General features: G+C 55.6%; 1 protein-coding gene across 1 annotated transcript in view; it reads right to left on the reverse strand.

Annotated features, from left to right (window-relative positions):
• ADGRD2 (adhesion G protein-coupled receptor D2) overlaps positions 1-15,139 on the reverse strand; it is a 19,646-nt gene extending 4,507 nt beyond the window's left edge. The window contains exons 1-21 of the mRNA XM_057372893.1: positions 15,092-15,139; positions 14,937-14,997; positions 14,044-14,274; positions 13,249-13,902; positions 12,543-12,641; positions 12,022-12,107; positions 11,431-11,712; positions 10,145-10,256; positions 9,667-9,801; positions 9,299-9,419; positions 8,412-8,517; positions 8,164-8,219; positions 7,065-7,191; positions 6,860-6,963; positions 6,227-6,329; positions 5,495-5,648; positions 4,597-4,730; positions 4,037-4,152; positions 3,414-3,534; positions 360-401; positions 120-173 (exon numbers count right to left, since the gene is read on the reverse strand). Of these exons, the coding sequence (XP_057228876.1) occupies positions 120-173; positions 360-401; positions 3,414-3,534; positions 4,037-4,152; positions 4,597-4,730; positions 5,495-5,648; positions 6,227-6,329; positions 6,860-6,963; positions 7,065-7,191; positions 8,164-8,219; positions 8,412-8,517; positions 9,299-9,419; positions 9,667-9,801; positions 10,145-10,256; positions 11,431-11,712; positions 12,022-12,107; positions 12,543-12,641; positions 13,249-13,902; positions 14,044-14,274; positions 14,937-14,997; positions 15,092-15,139 (2,946 nt within the window). The remainder of the gene's footprint in view (positions 1-119; positions 174-359; positions 402-3,413; positions 3,535-4,036; positions 4,153-4,596; positions 4,731-5,494; positions 5,649-6,226; positions 6,330-6,859; positions 6,964-7,064; positions 7,192-8,163; positions 8,220-8,411; positions 8,518-9,298; positions 9,420-9,666; positions 9,802-10,144; positions 10,257-11,430; positions 11,713-12,021; positions 12,108-12,542; positions 12,642-13,248; positions 13,903-14,043; positions 14,275-14,936; positions 14,998-15,091) is intronic.
• Between the last annotated feature and the right edge of the window lie 1,085 nt (positions 15,140-16,224).

A 16,224-nucleotide genomic window follows, 5' to 3' on the forward strand; every position in this document is an offset into this window, starting at 1 on the left:
AAAAAAAATAAGATTTCTCTCCATCCTCATCCCCTCCAAGCAGACCCACAGCAGAGCTGGGACCCTCCTCTGGTGGGTTCCTGATGGATGAGGGGCAGAGGGGATTCCTTCCAACTCACTGTGAACGAGAGGGCTTTCTTCTTGTCCTTCATCCTCTGGATGGCATTCCTCACCTGGGGCAGAGCAAGGACATGAGAGAGGCCACAGCAGCTCCAGAACTACTGCAGATTCTCCAGCAAGCCATGGAGAAAAATCCCTGCTGCAGGAGCACAGTCGGGGTTGTGCTGCCACTGTCACAACCCTGTCACCCTTGGTGCCAGCACAGCTCTGTCACTGAACCCAGCCAGGGCATCTCTTACCTCGCTGTTGTAGACTGCRTACACCAGGAAAATGTAGAGGCCCTGCAGAGGAGAGAGCACAGGCAGGGTCAGAGGTGGCACAGATGCCCAGCTGGTTTGGGATCCTGTGCACTGGCAGGGGTGAGGTGGCACGGATGGAGGGCACACACTGAGGGCCAGCAGCAGGGACATCCTGGCCACCACTGAACACTGGGCACAGCTGTGTGAGGGACGTGCCCAGGGACAGTGTGCAGGGACAGTGCTGAGGGACAGTGCCCAGGACAGTGCCCAGGACAGTGCCCAGGACAGTGCCCAGGGACAGTGCTGAGGGACAGTGCCCAGGACAGTGCCCAGGGACAGTGCCCAGGGACAGTGCCCAGGACAGTGCCCAGGGACAGTGCCCAGGGACAGTGCCCAGGCCAGGCCGGAGTGAGCACAGCCCGGGGGCCGCAGCCTGGGGCTAATTACAGCTCCAGACCCACGATTTTGGCTTTAAGGCAGCCCTATCTGGCCCGGCAGATTTATGTTTTATCTGTGGGGTGTTTCGTTATCRCAGCTAGATAAATCAGCTGCAGCCAGAGATGCAATTCATCCTGTCCTCAGCGAGCCCTGCGCTCATCTGYGAGCTCTTGGCAGTGGCAGCAGCCCCTGGCACCGAGCCCTGACCTGTCCTTCAGCCAGCAATGCCGCTCACTCCCCCAGACCACATTTCTGGCCAGGCTTCCAAGGCAGGTCTTCCTTGAAAGAATCATTCTGGATGAGCCTGGGGAGGGGGAGAGGAGAGGAGAGGGCAGGAGGGAGGAGGAGGAGAGCGAGGAAGGAGAGGAGGCCCAGCTGCAGTGGCGGGCGGGGGGAGAATGGCCCTGCTCTGCTCCTGCCCATCCCTGCTCCTGCTCTGCTCCTGCCTTGCTCCTGCCCTGCTCCTGCTCTGCTCCTGCCTTGCTCCTGCCCTGCTCTTGCTCTGCTCCTGCTCAGCACCCCAAGCACGGCAGGAGCAGACCCATGCAATGTTTAATTATCATTAACACTCCTGCCATCCTCCTGCTGTCCCTAAGAGTGGAGATGTGCAGCAGCAGCCCCTGCCTGGCCTTGGACCCTTCCATTGGACCTGTGCCAGGACAGGACAGCCCCGAGCAGCCCTGCACCATGGCCATAAGGCCTGGATTCACNNGGCAGAGCCAGGCCAGGGCTGCTGGGCACTGCCAGGGCTCTGGACACTGCCAGGGCTGCTGTGCACTGCCAGGGCTGCTGGACACTGCCAGGGCTGCTGGGCACTGCCAGGGCTGCTGGACACTGCCAGGGCTCTGGACACTGCCAGGGCTGCTGGACACTGCCAGGGCTCTGGGCACTGCCAGGGCTGCTGGACACTGCCAGGGCTCTGGACACTGCCAGGGCTGCTGGGCACTGCCAGGGCTCTGGACACTGCCAGGGCTCTGGACACTGCCAGGGCTCTGGGCACTGCCAGGGCTCTGGACACTGCCAGGGCTGCTGGGCACTGCCAGGAGTGTGGGGAAAGCACCACGGACACGGCTGCTCTGTACACAGGAGCTGCAGCACCAGCGTCCAGGGGAACAGAGAAAGGGGATGGCAGCCGGACACTCTTGAATCCCAGAGCTTTGGGCTGTGCCCAGTCGCTCCCGTGATTTCTATTCCCCAGGGAAGGATGCTCGGGGTGCTCAGGATGCTCTGGGGTGTTCAGTGTTTCTCTGGCTCCATCTACAGCTGCCTTCCCTCAAGGTTTGCAAGGYCCCTGCCGGTGCTCTGAACCGCAGGTGGTGAGCACATGTTCCAGGACTTTCTGTCCCCCCTGAGGGCTTAGGAACAGCCCCAGCTTGGTGCAGAGCTGAGCTCTCCTGGCTGCTGTGACTGACACGATTTGCTCTGCTCTCTTAACTGCCAACAGCCTGCTCAAAGCTTTGAAGTTTTTTGATGGAAACAGTAAACTCAGAAGCAAATAYTAAGGATTGCTTCATGCATCAGGTGATGATGTTACTTTCTGCCCTTCAGAATTCCCCATTAACATTAACTTAATAACAGCATGGCTGAAATATGGCAGTCGTGGCCATGGCCCTGCAAGATACCAAGACAAGAAAAGGGTTTTAAAGTGTAGCCAGGTGACGAAGAGGAATGACGAGGCTGAAGGAGATGATCTGATCCACACAAGGTCTTGCAATTCAGAGCTAGAAAGAGCCYCTAAACTCGCAGGTGTCCACACAAGGCCGCTCAAAGCTGGTCCACACACACTCCTGCATCTCTCCAGATCCCCGGACAGCTGCCCCTGGCCCTGGGAGCATCCCTGGGCAGCAGCTGCATGGGGKAAAGGATTTCAGCTCCTGGCTCTCAGCTCTCTGCAGTAAAGCTGAGCCTGAGGCRGGGGAAGGTGGCTCTGCCTGTGCCAATCACCGGGGTCACAACCCTCAGAACATCTGAACAGGAGCCAAACATCCATCCCAGAGCACCCCACCCGAGCAGAGCCAAGGACACAGCGGGGGTGACTTTGGACACTGTCCAGCAGCAGCAGCCCTGCTCCAGCGGGGACACGGCACTCACGGACACCCACGGACACCCATGGACACCCATGGACACCCACGGACACCCACGGGCACCCATGGCACCCACAGCACCCACGGCACCCAGGGACACCCACGGGCACTCATGGACACCCACGGACACCCATGGCCAGCCCTGTACCACGGGAAGAGCCTCACTCATCCCAGGATACCGAGAGCAGCAGGGACTGCCCCATCTTGCTCCACTTTAATTGCCCACTACAGCACCAAATAAAACCCCTAATGAGCTCGTAASTGCCGTTCTGAAAGCACACCGGTGTCAGAAAACCCAGCACGAGGAACAATCTGAACAGGACACTGCCAGCCTCGTGCTGAGGGCCACTGGATGAACAAGGTCTCCAGAGCTACGTTCTGTATCTCGGGAGGATGAGCTGGGTTTGCTCAGACTAAACAGCGCAGTGGCTCGGGAAGGCTGGGCTGGAGGGTGTCCCTGGCTCCAAGGACAGAGCCACTGAAGAACAGGAGGTTCTGCTGCGAGCTGGGGACCCCCAGAGCCCGGACCCACCTGCAGGGAGTTGAGCAGGATGAAGATGTAGGCCCAGGCGATGCTGAGGTGCACCAGGAGCCCGCAGAGCCAGGTGAGCCCCAGCACGGGCAGCAGCACCAGCACCGGCTTGGCCGTGGCCCTGCAGGGAGGAAGGGCTCAGGGTTAGCCTGGAGCCTTTAGAGAGGAAACACCACAAACAAGACAGGAAAAASCAAACATTTCACCCCCCAGACCCCAATGTGCCAGCCCTGCTCTGCATTTATCGCTGCAAGTTAGCAAGAAGGGGCTCTTTGACGTCAGCAGCCATGAGAAAACAGCGATTTTCCCCCAATTTCTGCCGCAAGGAGGGTTTCTCGAGTTGTTTTATTTGCACATGGATGTCACCCTGCCCTCCAGCAATGCCCTATCTTTGCACTTGTGTAAATTTGGGAAAATTTATTTATGCTACGGGGGAACAATGCGTGTCTGGCAGGGGTACCCGGCGCCAGCTAACAACAATAAAGATCCACAGAGCACGATAAAGCAATGACTCAGGCTGCAGCTCCCCACCCTCACRGGAAGGATTTCCTCCATGAACCGAACACCATCCCAGGTATTTCACACCCAGAGCAGCCACAGAGGGAGAGCCAGGCCCTGCTCACCAGATCTGAGCTCCAATCTGGCTCTCCAGGCTGCTGTTGGGGGTCAGCATGTTGGATCTCCTGCGGGCGCTGGCCACTGTCACCGTCACCACGCGGAGCAGCACCAAGGTGTTCACCTGCCAGGGGAGAGTTCTTGCACTCAGGGACATTCTGCAGCCTCAGCTCGGCCAGGAAACTCAGCCCAAAGCTGCTCCTTCCCGCTAAATGTCTATTCTGGAGCCCTCACACATTGCACCTTTTTCTTCTGCTGTTTTATGATATTTCAAGGATGTAGATGTTCCTGTATCAAAATCAAACCTTTAGCTAAGGCAACGTCACACCCCACATTCCTGATTTAACAGCCAACCAAGAACTGGTCAGCAACATTTCCTTAAAGCACTTTTTCCTATCAAAAAGCAGTTATAAGATGCTTATTTGTGTTGCAAAAGTCTATAAGAAGTAAAGCAACACTTCTCCTATAAAAACAGCCGGCACAGGGTGCTGACAGCCCTGACTCTGCCCTGCTTTTCCAGGACCTGGCCCCAAGGGATCCCAGATTGCCAGCAGGGTTTGGCACTCACAGCCAGGATGACGAGCACCGGCCCCACGAAGGCCCAGATGACATTGTTCTGCACGTTCAGCCAGCAGTGCTTGGCTGCCACGTAYTTGTTGAAGGAAGATGCAAGGGTCACCCCCACGACAAGGACTGGGAGCCCTGCAGGGAAAAACACAGGTTAAACCCTGGGTGAAGCAGAGCTGCCCCATGMAGAGCCCTGTGCACCAGAAAATTGCCACAAAACCCCCCTGAGCAGGCACAGTCCAGCGGGAGCCTCCAAAAACCCACGAGCAGCATCAATTCTCTGCAGCTGAAATCTGCCCTGGCTCAACACTGCCAGATTTACAGGCTGTCAGCATCTTTCTCTRAGGTATAAAGCATTCCAAGTCCTGCGTCCTGACCAAAGCAATTTATTCCTCAGATTGCTTTTTTAACAAAATGGACAATCAAAGACATAAAACAATCCAGAATACTCGAAGTGGTGGCCCAGTGTCCAACTAGGTGTGTGCTCTTCGAGCAGCACATCCCCAGAGAGGCTCCTCTTGGACACAAAACTCAGCTTATTCAAATGAATTCYAGGGCTCCCTCAGAATAAAAGGTGCTTAGTGAGGAGCACTTTTATATTTAATTACTATCAGACAATAGTGAGACTCTCCAAGAATGAGAACTTAATCATAAATCTCCTCCTCCATTTTTTTCTTTAAATTGAACACTTGGATTTAGAAATATAACAGAAATGCTGCTTAACTTTTACTCTGTCAATCTGACAAATAATTCAAGAGAGCCTCTGCAGGGCACTGGCACCCAGCTCTCATATTAAATTAAATCAAACATTAGCGAATCTATCCTATTAAAACTTTCACTAGAAAAAAAAAAAATTGAGCATTTTCCTGAGGACCAAAGGGAGRGGAGTGTGCAGATACCCCAGCCTGTCACGTAGTAGAATTTCATTCTCCTGTCTTCGCTCATGTTGACTGCCACCACTTTGCTCCAGAGCAGAAGCCCCTCCACCAACATCCACGAGAAGGCTGCCATGAAGAAGAGGTGCAGGAAGGCAGTGACGGTGAAACACAGCACCTGCAGGGACAGAAACCACGGCTGAACAACGAGGACATGAGCATCTCCAAACAGGGACACAGAGCTACCCCAGACACCAGTTAAAGGTGATCAGTGAAGGGGTTTAGATGCCAGTTAAAGGTGATCAATGAAAGGGTTTAAATGCCAATTATGGGTGATTATGAAAGGGTTTAAATGCCAGTTAAAGGTGATTATGAAAGGGTTTAGATGCCAGTTAAGGGTGATTATGAAAGGGTTTAGATGCCAGTTAAAGGTGATCAATGAAGGTTTAGATGCCAGTTAAAGGTGAATATGAAGGGGTTTAAATGCCAGTTACAGGTGGTCAATGAAAGGGTTTAAATGCCAGTTAAAGGTGAATATGAAGGGGTTTAAATGCCAGTTACAGGTGGTCAATGAAAGGGTTTAAATGCCAGTTAAAGGTGAATATGAAGGGGTTTAAATGCCAGTTACAGGTGGTCAATGAAAGGGTTTAAATGCCAGTTACGGGTGATTATGAAGGGGTTTGCACTGCTCTGTCACCCTGGCAGGATGCTGGAGCCCACTCGCAGGGGCTGAGGGGATATTCCTGCCGAGCTCACCTGGTTGGTCTTGGCCAGCTCACTGAACATGAGCAGAGCTTCTCCTGCAGCCAGGGCGAAGATCAGGTTCTTGTGCACAGTTGTTCGCTCACTCTTGGGGACGCTGAGGAGGGACAGAGGGACCCCTGAGCTGGTGCCGGACAAAAGGGTGCCCGTGTCCTCCCTGCCCGGGCAAACTCTGCCCCTCACTGCAGAGGTGACAGTCTGAGGGGCAGGGGACAGCCCTGCTTGGTGCTGGGGACACGTTTGGACACAGCTGCTCAGCCAGTGGTTTCAGGGAGCAGCAGTGAGGGGGAGGAGGAGGAAGCCACTGCCGTGCTCACAAGGCTGATCTCTGTGCTTGCCAAGTGACACAGAAGGCTTGGCACTCACAGAACACAGTCCTTGCTCCATTTATTTTATAAAAATTAATTCTAGCAGAGCAGCTTTTATAGTAAACATCGTTAGCAATTGATAGAAATGCTGCCACAGACACATCGGGCACAGCTCAGAGAACATCTCCACAGAGACGGATGGGGCAGCTCACAGCCTCTYCCACCTCCCCACCCTCACAAGGACACCCTGACAAATCTCTGAAGTTAAAGATCAAATAAAAAATACAGAGAAGGCTACAAGCGTCCAGGCTTTTCTTACCGAACTACCAAGAATAWAATGAAGGTGACTATCAAGGCACAGAAGGAAACTCCACATCCAATAAAGGTCAGGATCTGCAATGTGAACTCCTCCTTGGAGGTCCTCTGCTCATGAAATGATAGAAGACACAAGTCCCCCATGAATTGGTCACAGGCTGCTGGCAGTCCTGGCACCCCAGAGCAGCAGAGACAGGCTCCTCACGTACCTGCATCTCGTACACCTGCAGCAGGATGGCAAAATTGGTGCTGTGGTTGCAAAAACAGGCAGTGGAGTCCGGGAGAGACATCACCACGGAGCAGCCGGCTGTGGACCACATCCCACCAGCATCTGGGCTAACACACAGCAAAAGCAGAGGAAACACACAGAAATTAACTTCCACCCCCACAGAAAGCCAGGGCATGACAGGAATGCCATTCTCCCAGAAGAAACAGAGTTGAAAGGAGGAAGATGAGGATATCACAGACAGGGCTTGACATGGACTTCCCTTTGGTTTACCCTGTGTCTCAGCAGCTTTGCCTCACCCAGCAGGCACACCATGAACATAGATCCAGTATCGATGTGTGCATTCAAAGGCAGAGTTCAGCCCTCACAGCTCCAAACAGAACCCAGCGATGCACAGCTCTGGCAGAGCTCCCTGTGCTGCCCATTCCCTGGGCTGGTGATGTCACCCCTCCCCACCAGCCCAGCCTGACACAAACGAGCACGGTGCCACCAGGCTCTGGATCCCCAGGAGATGCCAGCCTGTCCAAGCCATTCCCTCTGAGCTGCCTGGGCAGGGACCACGGCTGCAGCTCAGCCCCAGCACCAGAGCAGGGCTGCGGGCACCCTTTGCACCATCTGCCTCCAAAAACACACCCTGCCCACCTTCCCCATGCCTGCTGCAAGCCTGGGATTCTGAGGAGGGCTTTTTCACTTGAATGACTTAATTACCAATCTGTAATATATCACAGCCTCGGTGCTCTCACTGCAGGGACATTCTGCAAAAACACAYCCCGGTGCCAGGCAGGATTTATGGGGCTGCGAGTCCTGCGTGTCTTTGGGCCGTATATCTTGGAGCAAATCTTCTTTGTCACAGGCAGCAATCAAAATTAACTRGGGCTTTCTGTTTTAGTTGTGTGTACCTCATTAAAGGGCACTTGCTTGTGAGTGACTTCTCCAAAGGAAATCTTTGCAGGAAAGCACTCTGCTCCAGCACACAAAGGAGGCAAAAAAATCTAGATCCCTATTCTTACCATTACACTAATATGTTTGGCTTTCCAGTGGAAATAAAACTGAATATGGGGACCCGAACTGAAACCAGGCACCTGAGGCTGAAGTTCCAGAAGGCACAGATGGGCCCCACCAGMGTGTCGGGCAGGTCCTGCAGCAGAGAGGGGAGAGAAGAGGTCAGCATGTGCTGGACAGGTCACTGCCGTGGCTGTGACAGGGTCAGTGCRGGACCAGCACCTCCCCATGGCCCGGGGGGCTCGGGGGCAGCCCTGGCACGGGGCACCCCTCACCCGGAGCTCTGTGGGGCCGGGCCGGGCTGTGCCGTGCTGTGCCGTGCCCGTACCTGTGCGCGGTGCTGCAGGCGGTAGCGCACGGACGCGCTGATCTCCCGCTGGTCGCTGAGCAGGGTGGAGGAGATGACAGCGGTGCCCACSGCGGTGCCCAGGTACCTGCGGGGAAAGGATGCTGCTCACAGGCACGGCCGCCGCGGGACGGGCTCGGAACCGGGGAGCTCCGGGCGGATGGGGCAGTGGAGRGATCCCCACGGCTCTTGGGGGGCTCCGGGCTCCAGGGAGGGTTGGGCACGGGATTTGCGGGATGAGCAGGATGAGCCGGGATTTGCGGGATGTGTGGGATGAGCGAGATGAGCCGGGATGTGAGGGATGAGCCGGGATGTGCGGGATGAGCCGGGATGTGCGGGATGTGTGGGATTTACGGGATGTGCGGGATGTTCGGGATTTGCGGGATGAGCCGGAATTTGCGGGATGTGCGGGATGAGCCGGGATTTGCGGGGTGTGTGGGATGAGCCGGGATTTGCGGGATGTGCGGGATGAGCCGGGATGTGCGGTGTGAGCCGGAATTTGCGGGGTGTGTGGGATGATGAGCGGGCGGCCATCCCCCCCTAGTGTTCGGAGCTCCGGAGAGCGGCGGGCCCGGCTCTCGCTCCGGGAGCCACCATCGCCCCCATCCCCAGGGACCCCCCTGCCCGCCCGGCCGGGACCCTGCGGCGGCCCCTGGGGGCTCTGTCCCTGTCCCCCCGGCAGAGCYGGTCACCCCGGGAGGCCCGCAGGAGTCCCCAAAATCGGTGCATCTCCGTGCACAGGCAGCCCCAGCCGGATCAGGGTGAAGGTGACCCCAAAATCGAGGCACAAACCCGATGCAGATTTGAAAATGAGCACTCCTGGGGCACTGAGGGCAGCCCTGGGGTGCGGGGGGCTCTGTTTCACTCACCTCTGTCCCCCATCAGTGGCAGTCACGTCCTGGGACACGGCGCTGGTGCCGGYGCTGGACAGGCAGCGCTGCAGGGAGCCGTAACCAAACCACATGTTCTTCACTGTGACCCTGTGGAGACCTGCAGGGACAGAGCGTGGGGACAGGGACAGCTCTGGGCACCGCTGCCCTCACCTGGGGGTGACCCTTGGTGTCCAGAATACCCTCAGAAGTGTCTGCAGAGGCTGTACAGRATCTCTGCCTCTCCCCATCTCCCTTTCACAGGGGTGTCCCCTCCCCACGCTTCTCCACAGTGCAGGGCAAACACTTTGTACAGTTAAGGAAGGTGCTGCAGAAGCATCGAGAGAAGTTCAGGGGTCATAACAAACCTCTGGTTTTCAGCCTTTCTATCTCTTCTGCGGGAATTTCGATGAGGTCGTGGCTGCCTCTCTCAGGGGTCTGCACCACGTAGGCTTCACCAYTGAGCTCCTGCCCGCTCAGCTCCAGCTGCCTCAGCTCCATCCCTGCGCRGGGAAAAGCAGCTGCTGAACCCGGGTACAGCCCTCCTCCAGAGCCACTGCCACAGCACAGTGCCACAAGGACACTGCCAGCCAGCCAAGAGCCACAGAGGGTCCCTTKCTGGGCAAACTGGGGCATCTGGGCYCAGTTCCTCCCATGCCCAAGGGTTTCGTACAATCCTCTTGCAACCCTCTGCATAAGAGGAGCCCTCACACGGTGGCACTCTGGGCAGAGGAAATGAAATGGGGAGCAGGCTGCAGGGCTGGCAAGGGAGAGCCAGAGGAGCCAGGAGGGGCACGGGCTGGGAYCCAGGAGGGTGGCACTGAGGTATATTCCGGTGCCACTCACCAATATTCCCGTGCTGGATGGTGATCTTCGTCCTCTCTGCAGTCAGCAGCGGCACCAGGAGTGACCCCATTCTGTCACAGAGCTCAACAACAGCCATGGGCCCCCTGATCACCTGCAAACACCCACAGAGCAAYGGAAATCAACACCTGCACCGTCACCCCTCCCTTCCCACAGCTCACACGAGTTCCCTTAAATGTTTGGCAGAAAAAAAGAGAAGTTKGGACTCAAGGCTTTGGCTTTGGTTTTCTGTGATTTCTTTACAAAGGGTGTTCCCAGTYCCTTCAGCAAGGAGACGAGTCTGGCAATGAGGGAAACTTGCCGTTCTGCATAAAAAGCCATTAGAACAGCATGGAAATAAATAACTAAATGAGCTTCTGGAAAGAAAGATCTTTAGACTTGGCTCYTGATTTTTGCAAATCTGTAGAACAGCCATCTGCTCCTGCTGGAAAAGGTTTTCCCCAGAAATAGGCAGTGCAGCTGAAGGGCAGCAGGAGCCCGGCCCCGTTGCCCAGGATCTTGTTGTGGTGCCCAAGTGCCACCCGTCCATGGCACAGCTCCTGCYCTTCTCCCTCGGCAGATGCACCGGGCACACCGTGCCAGAGCTGGGTTTGTGCCACCGTGGAGAAGCTGAGAGTGACTGCAGCCATGGAGACCTCACCAGGGTGAGCAGTGAGGTGAACTCAGCATCCTCTCATCTCTGCTGTCCCTGGCTCGGTTCCTGGGGCACTGGCCATGCCAGACACTGTCACGAGTTCTCCCGGCACAGGCAGAGAGTGCAGACCTTGCTCCAGGCACCAAAGACACACGTGAGAGGGGAGAAAAGCCTCTCAGGGSTGGGATGGAGGGAATTCCTCCCTCACACAAAGCCTGGCAGTGTTTGGAGCAGTGCGGGGGCTGATGACAAGCAGCTCGTGGCACAGGAACAGCGCACACACAGAGGGAAGGGCCGTGCCCTGCCAGCAGCAGGATTTGGGAGCAGGGAAACTGCACAAAAACGGGGATCTGCAAACCCTCACTGCACGCTGACGAGGTGGAGAAGCTTGAGGAGAGCTGAGTCAGCCACTGCAGGGGTTTGCAGGGAAGGCACCACCACGCTGCTCTTGTTTGCACAAGGCTGTCCCTCCAAAAAATGAGGCACCAGGAGAGCAGCTGGCCCTGCTCCGAGCTGGCAAAGGGGCTCCRTTCCTGCAGCATTTTCACGGCCAGACTGTGGCCACTGAGGCTGCAGGTGACCATGCAAGGACAGCAGATGTGGCACGTGGCAACCAGACTGGWGACACCATTACCTGGCTGATGGATGACCACGTGCCAGCGTTCTGCTCCTCCAGAATTAGCTCTGTTATTTCCATGAAAAACTGGCCCAACTGCTCCAACATGTCCAGCTCATCTCCCTCCTGCACTTCCATATCTGAAACTTGCTTTAGTAGCTGAAGCACTGCAAGGAGGTCAGGTGGCTCAAGGCTGGGCATTTGTCCTTCTCTCAGAACAGCCGCCAACACATCGAGAGCATCAAGAGCCTCAGAGAGGTTCATGTCTCGCACTCCACTCGTGAAGACGCTCTCAGGAATCTGTCATGGAAAGGATGGTTTAGCTCAGTGCAGAGCCCTGACCCTCCCTGATCATCGGCTGTGCCTTGCTGGTGTCAGGGCAGGAATATTCTGGGGAGGGGATCTCCTGTCCAGGCTCCTGCCCTCAGAGAGGTGGGTCAATGTCACTTTGTTTGATCACAGCACAATTAGAGCTGTGCTGGTCACCATCTCCAGCAGCAGCTCAGGAAAGGTCACAGGCACAACCCCTAGCAGTGGCCTCAAACAGAGCAGCAGTGGTCAGCACAGCCACCCCAGCAGCTGCAGGGGCCTGGGGGCTGCAGGACTCACCACAGTCCTCTCTGCAAGGGCGTTCACACGGCTGGCCAGGGCAGGRCTGGGMTCCTGCTGAGCTCTCCTCAGCTCTYGGAACGCATCTGGGGRTAAAGCAGAAGCAGAAGCACTGCTGTGCTGACCAACAGCATGGTTAACAAGTGCCTCAGATGGCCGAGTCTGCACGACAGGCAGGACAGGGAGACTTCACAGCTGTATTTTATTTTGAACACAAGATCCTGTCTGGAGTTTAACCCTCCTTTCCTGCCTCTCCCCATGCCCCGCTGGYCAATGAGCCTGGAGATGCCTGGCTTGGGAGGSTCTCCACAGCTCTGCATCCCAAAACCATGGAATGTGTCCCACCACTGCCTAGCTGGGGCAGAGCCACCCCATCCCCTGTCAGGGTCAGGCAGCTGGGGTGGGTTCTGTGTGACCCCTCTGAGCTGGCCCGAGCCCCCCCAGCCCTGGCCACCACCCCCTGGGACCGCCCCGAGTGCATGCACAACAAACAATGGACAAATGACCAACAGAGGCTGTACCCTTTCTGTAGCCACAGAGGAAAGGCAAAGTCTGCARACAAGATGTGTAACTGGATCCACGACTCCCAACATCCCAAACTCTGCATTCCTCCACGGGCCCTGTGGAGACACACACAGGCAGAAGGGACACGCTGTCCCCAGCAGGTTCTGCTTCTCCTGCAGTGCTTCACAAACCCTGTACAACAAACACCAGGGGCTGGTCCTAAAGCAGCCCCAGGGCCAGAGCAGAGCAGGGACGGGGCTCAGAGACGGCTCCCAGCTGGAGCTGCTCTCCAGAAGAAACTGGGAGGTGGCCGTGCCACGTCCTGAGTTGGGGGCTGGTCAGTATTGTCACCTCAGTCTGGCTGAGAGCCCCAACCCCTCCTTCCAACAGACCATTGAAGGACCAGGTGTGCAAATGGGATGGCATCCCTGCCCTGGAAGCTCTTTCTCTCAGTGGAAGAGAAATCCCATTATTAGCTCAAGACACTTGAACAGCCATCTACAGCCATCTGTGCCAGGGCCATTGCAGGGGTCTCCAGTGACCAAGGCTTTCGTGAYGATGTGACTTCAAGTACAATTTGTAAACTGCCCAGCCCAGCTCTGAATGTGCTCCTCTTTTCTTCCCCAAGGAGCAGCATCATTCCCTAAATGAATTCCCTCCCTGCAACAAATTCCCTCTCTAAGGACAGCGCTGGCCTGAGGCCACGAGGACAGTGAGACCTACCTGGGCAAAGAAGCTGTGTGGTCACTGTCTCAACAGTGCTCTCCACCTCCAGAGCATTGGAGCCCCACCCAAAAACGAGGTCTTGCTCCACCACCCAGCACGAGCGAACTTTCTCGATCTGCTGGGYGCCAAGGACCCTCTGCCAGATGTGCAGGTCGGTGACGTTGCCACTGAAGGACTCCTTTGCCCTGAAGGTGCCCCCGAGGGAATCCTGATCCTGCCCGATGATGAAGGTCCCGTGGCCGAGGATGGCCTGGGGGGCAGAGGGCCCCGCAGAACACAAACCACTGGCAGATGCTCTCCTTTTCCCGTCGGCGTAGATGGCCCAGGTGCCATTCTCCTGCTGCCAGGTGACACAGAAGTGATGCCACTGCCCATCAGCACGAAACACGGGCAGGTAAGGGGAGTGGTGSCCGTGCACTATGAGAGCAAAGCGAACAAAGCCTTCCTCATCCACAAAACCACGCAGCTGGAACTCGTTGATGAAAGCTGGAACGGCGTAGGAGAAGATGGTGGCGATGTCCTGGGTSCGGGTGTCCCACTGCAGGTGGGCACAGGCTGTGACAGCAGGCAGGGCTGGGAAGTCACGGAGCACTTTCACATATTTTGTGTCTGTTTTGTCTCTGAATACCAGGACTGGCACGGTGTGGCCCCCTAGAAGGAGAAATTTCAGTCAGCACAAAGGAAGAAGGACTGGCCAATAAAGTGACAATGAAAAAAATGAGTGACAGCTTTTCCAGTCATGTTTTTCAGAATGAAAATGTCTCCAAATAGCCCATGGCCACTTATACTCACGCCTCCTCTTTGTTTTGTGCAGGACACTGTCCCTTTCCCTCAGCCAGACAGGRCCTCTGATGTGGTGGGACTGCAGCAGTTTGCTGAAGGAATCTCGCTCGCCGTCCTGGGGTTCCAAGGGCAGCTGGGCAAAGCGCTGCCCACAGAACCTGTCAGCTTGCCACCAGTCCAGAGCAGTGGCCACGTACTCGTACGTGTGACTCGATGTCTCAATTGTGACGGGAGCAAAACCTGGGGAAAGGCACACACAGCATGGGGAAACAGAAATGCTCTCCAGCCCCCTGCTGAAAACCCTGCCTGGGCTGAAAACCCTGCCTGGGCTGAAAACCCTGCCTGGGCTGAAAACCCTGCCTGGGCTGAAAACGCTGCCTGGTGCATCCTGCACAGGAGCTCCTCTCCCAGTGCAGCCCTTGGGCTGTTCCATGGGCACAGGGTGACCAGCTCAGACCATACTGGACAGAGGGACAGCTGTGAGTCTGTCYCCAAAGCAGCTCTGTGCCCCAGGCTGGACCGGGCACACTGCCATGGGACACACAAACCACGCTCAGTGCAAAGGAAAAGCTCGCTGTTCTATGCCCAGGGACGGCCCTCAGAAAAGCACAGAAGTTATTTAAAAACAACTTTTCTTGTTTTACCCCCACTTCCCAGCTCCTCCCAGCTTCTGCAATTGCAGATGCAATTTGCAAGGACAAAATAAWCTGTTTGGTTTGCAGTTGCAGTGGGGCAGCTGAGCAAACAGCCTGGCAAATACCAGCTCTGCAAACAGCATTTTAGCCACAAAACAGGATAACAGAAGAAGTTTCTTCACCTTTGTTTCCACCACCAGAAACCTTTTGTTTCTCTGTGCTGGATACTACTTGTAAAACACACAGAGTGCTGATACAAACACTAACCTTTAGAAGTCTGGTTCTTGGCAAAAGCTGCAAAGGCAAGGAGGCTCCTGGACAGACCGATCTGGTGGAGAGGATGTGTTGTAACACATTCAGAGAAACATTAATATCATTTCAAATAACCAGAATAAAAAAAAACCAAAAAGTGTAAAACTCACCAGAAAGCTGAAGAACCAAGAATCAGGTCTCAAGTGTCTCCTAGACATGCTGCCACCTGGAAAGCTCTCACCCTTTGCTAGAATAAATAATATATTACTGGAAATGCGTCACAGAGACAGAAACATTCTGCAGAAAGCCATTTCCCTGACAAAGGTGCTTCTCTCAGAAGATCTCGGATCAAAAAGGAGAAAATGACTCTCTCTGAAATACCTGTCCTGGACAGTATCTTATCCAAAGAATTTCCAGTTCTTCTTGAAGAAACTCAAGGTTTCAGTTCAACATTTGTTTGCAGGATACAAAATAATAAAACGCAAAACATGGACATGTGCAATATTAACGAGCAGGCAAGTTCGCAGAGCCTCTTTATCCGCATTAACTAAATAAAAAAGCCACCATAAATGGCATCATTAAACCGTGTTGCATCACTGGCAGCTTTTCTGGTTGCCTTTAAAGCCTGCAGGAACAGAGCACCAGAACAGACCCTGCAGAGCAGAAAATCCATCCTCCATGGTCCCAAACAGACCCCAGCACCRCGGAACCGTCCCGGGGAGCTGCCCAGCTCGGCAGCGAGCCCCCGCCTTCCCAGCGGGAGGAAACCCTGAGCGCACGGCAATAAAAAACCCCGTAAAGTCATAGATGAGGGTGCGTAAAGTCACAAAGATGCAAAGTGGCGATGCGAGCGTCAATGCAAACAAGCGCTAAAGCTCTGGACAGCGGCAGCGCCGGCTGTCAGCGATCTCTGCTCTCCGCGGGGCTCTCCGGGTGCGCTGTAAAAGCGCATTTAAACACTTTGCTGCTAAGGGATCTCGGAGATCCGCTCTGCAGCCCGAGCTCTGTGCTCAATCTTCCAGAGTTCAGCAGTGACTTTGGAAACTCTGAACGCGGAGCTCCCGGCCCTCCAGGGAAAAGCACAAATCTGCGGGGTGAGAGGGAGCCCCGGCACCTCAGCCTGCCCCTGCAGCCTCCGGTGCCCGCTTCTTCAAGGAGGAAATGGTGCAGAGGAAACCCGGAACCCGGTTTGGGCAGAAAAAACAGGGGATCGGGGAATGTGCGGTGATCCAGATGGGAGAACCCAGTGACTCCGGGGGGAGAACCCAGTGACCCAGCGGCTCCGGCACGGCAGCGGCGGGAC

Source organism: Malurus melanocephalus, unplaced genomic scaffold, assembly GCF_030028575.1.
Source record: "Malurus melanocephalus ecotype Western Australia unplaced genomic scaffold, MMel_1.1 scaffold_181, whole genome shotgun sequence".
Taxonomy (NCBI): domain Eukaryota; kingdom Metazoa; phylum Chordata; class Aves; order Passeriformes; family Maluridae; genus Malurus; species Malurus melanocephalus.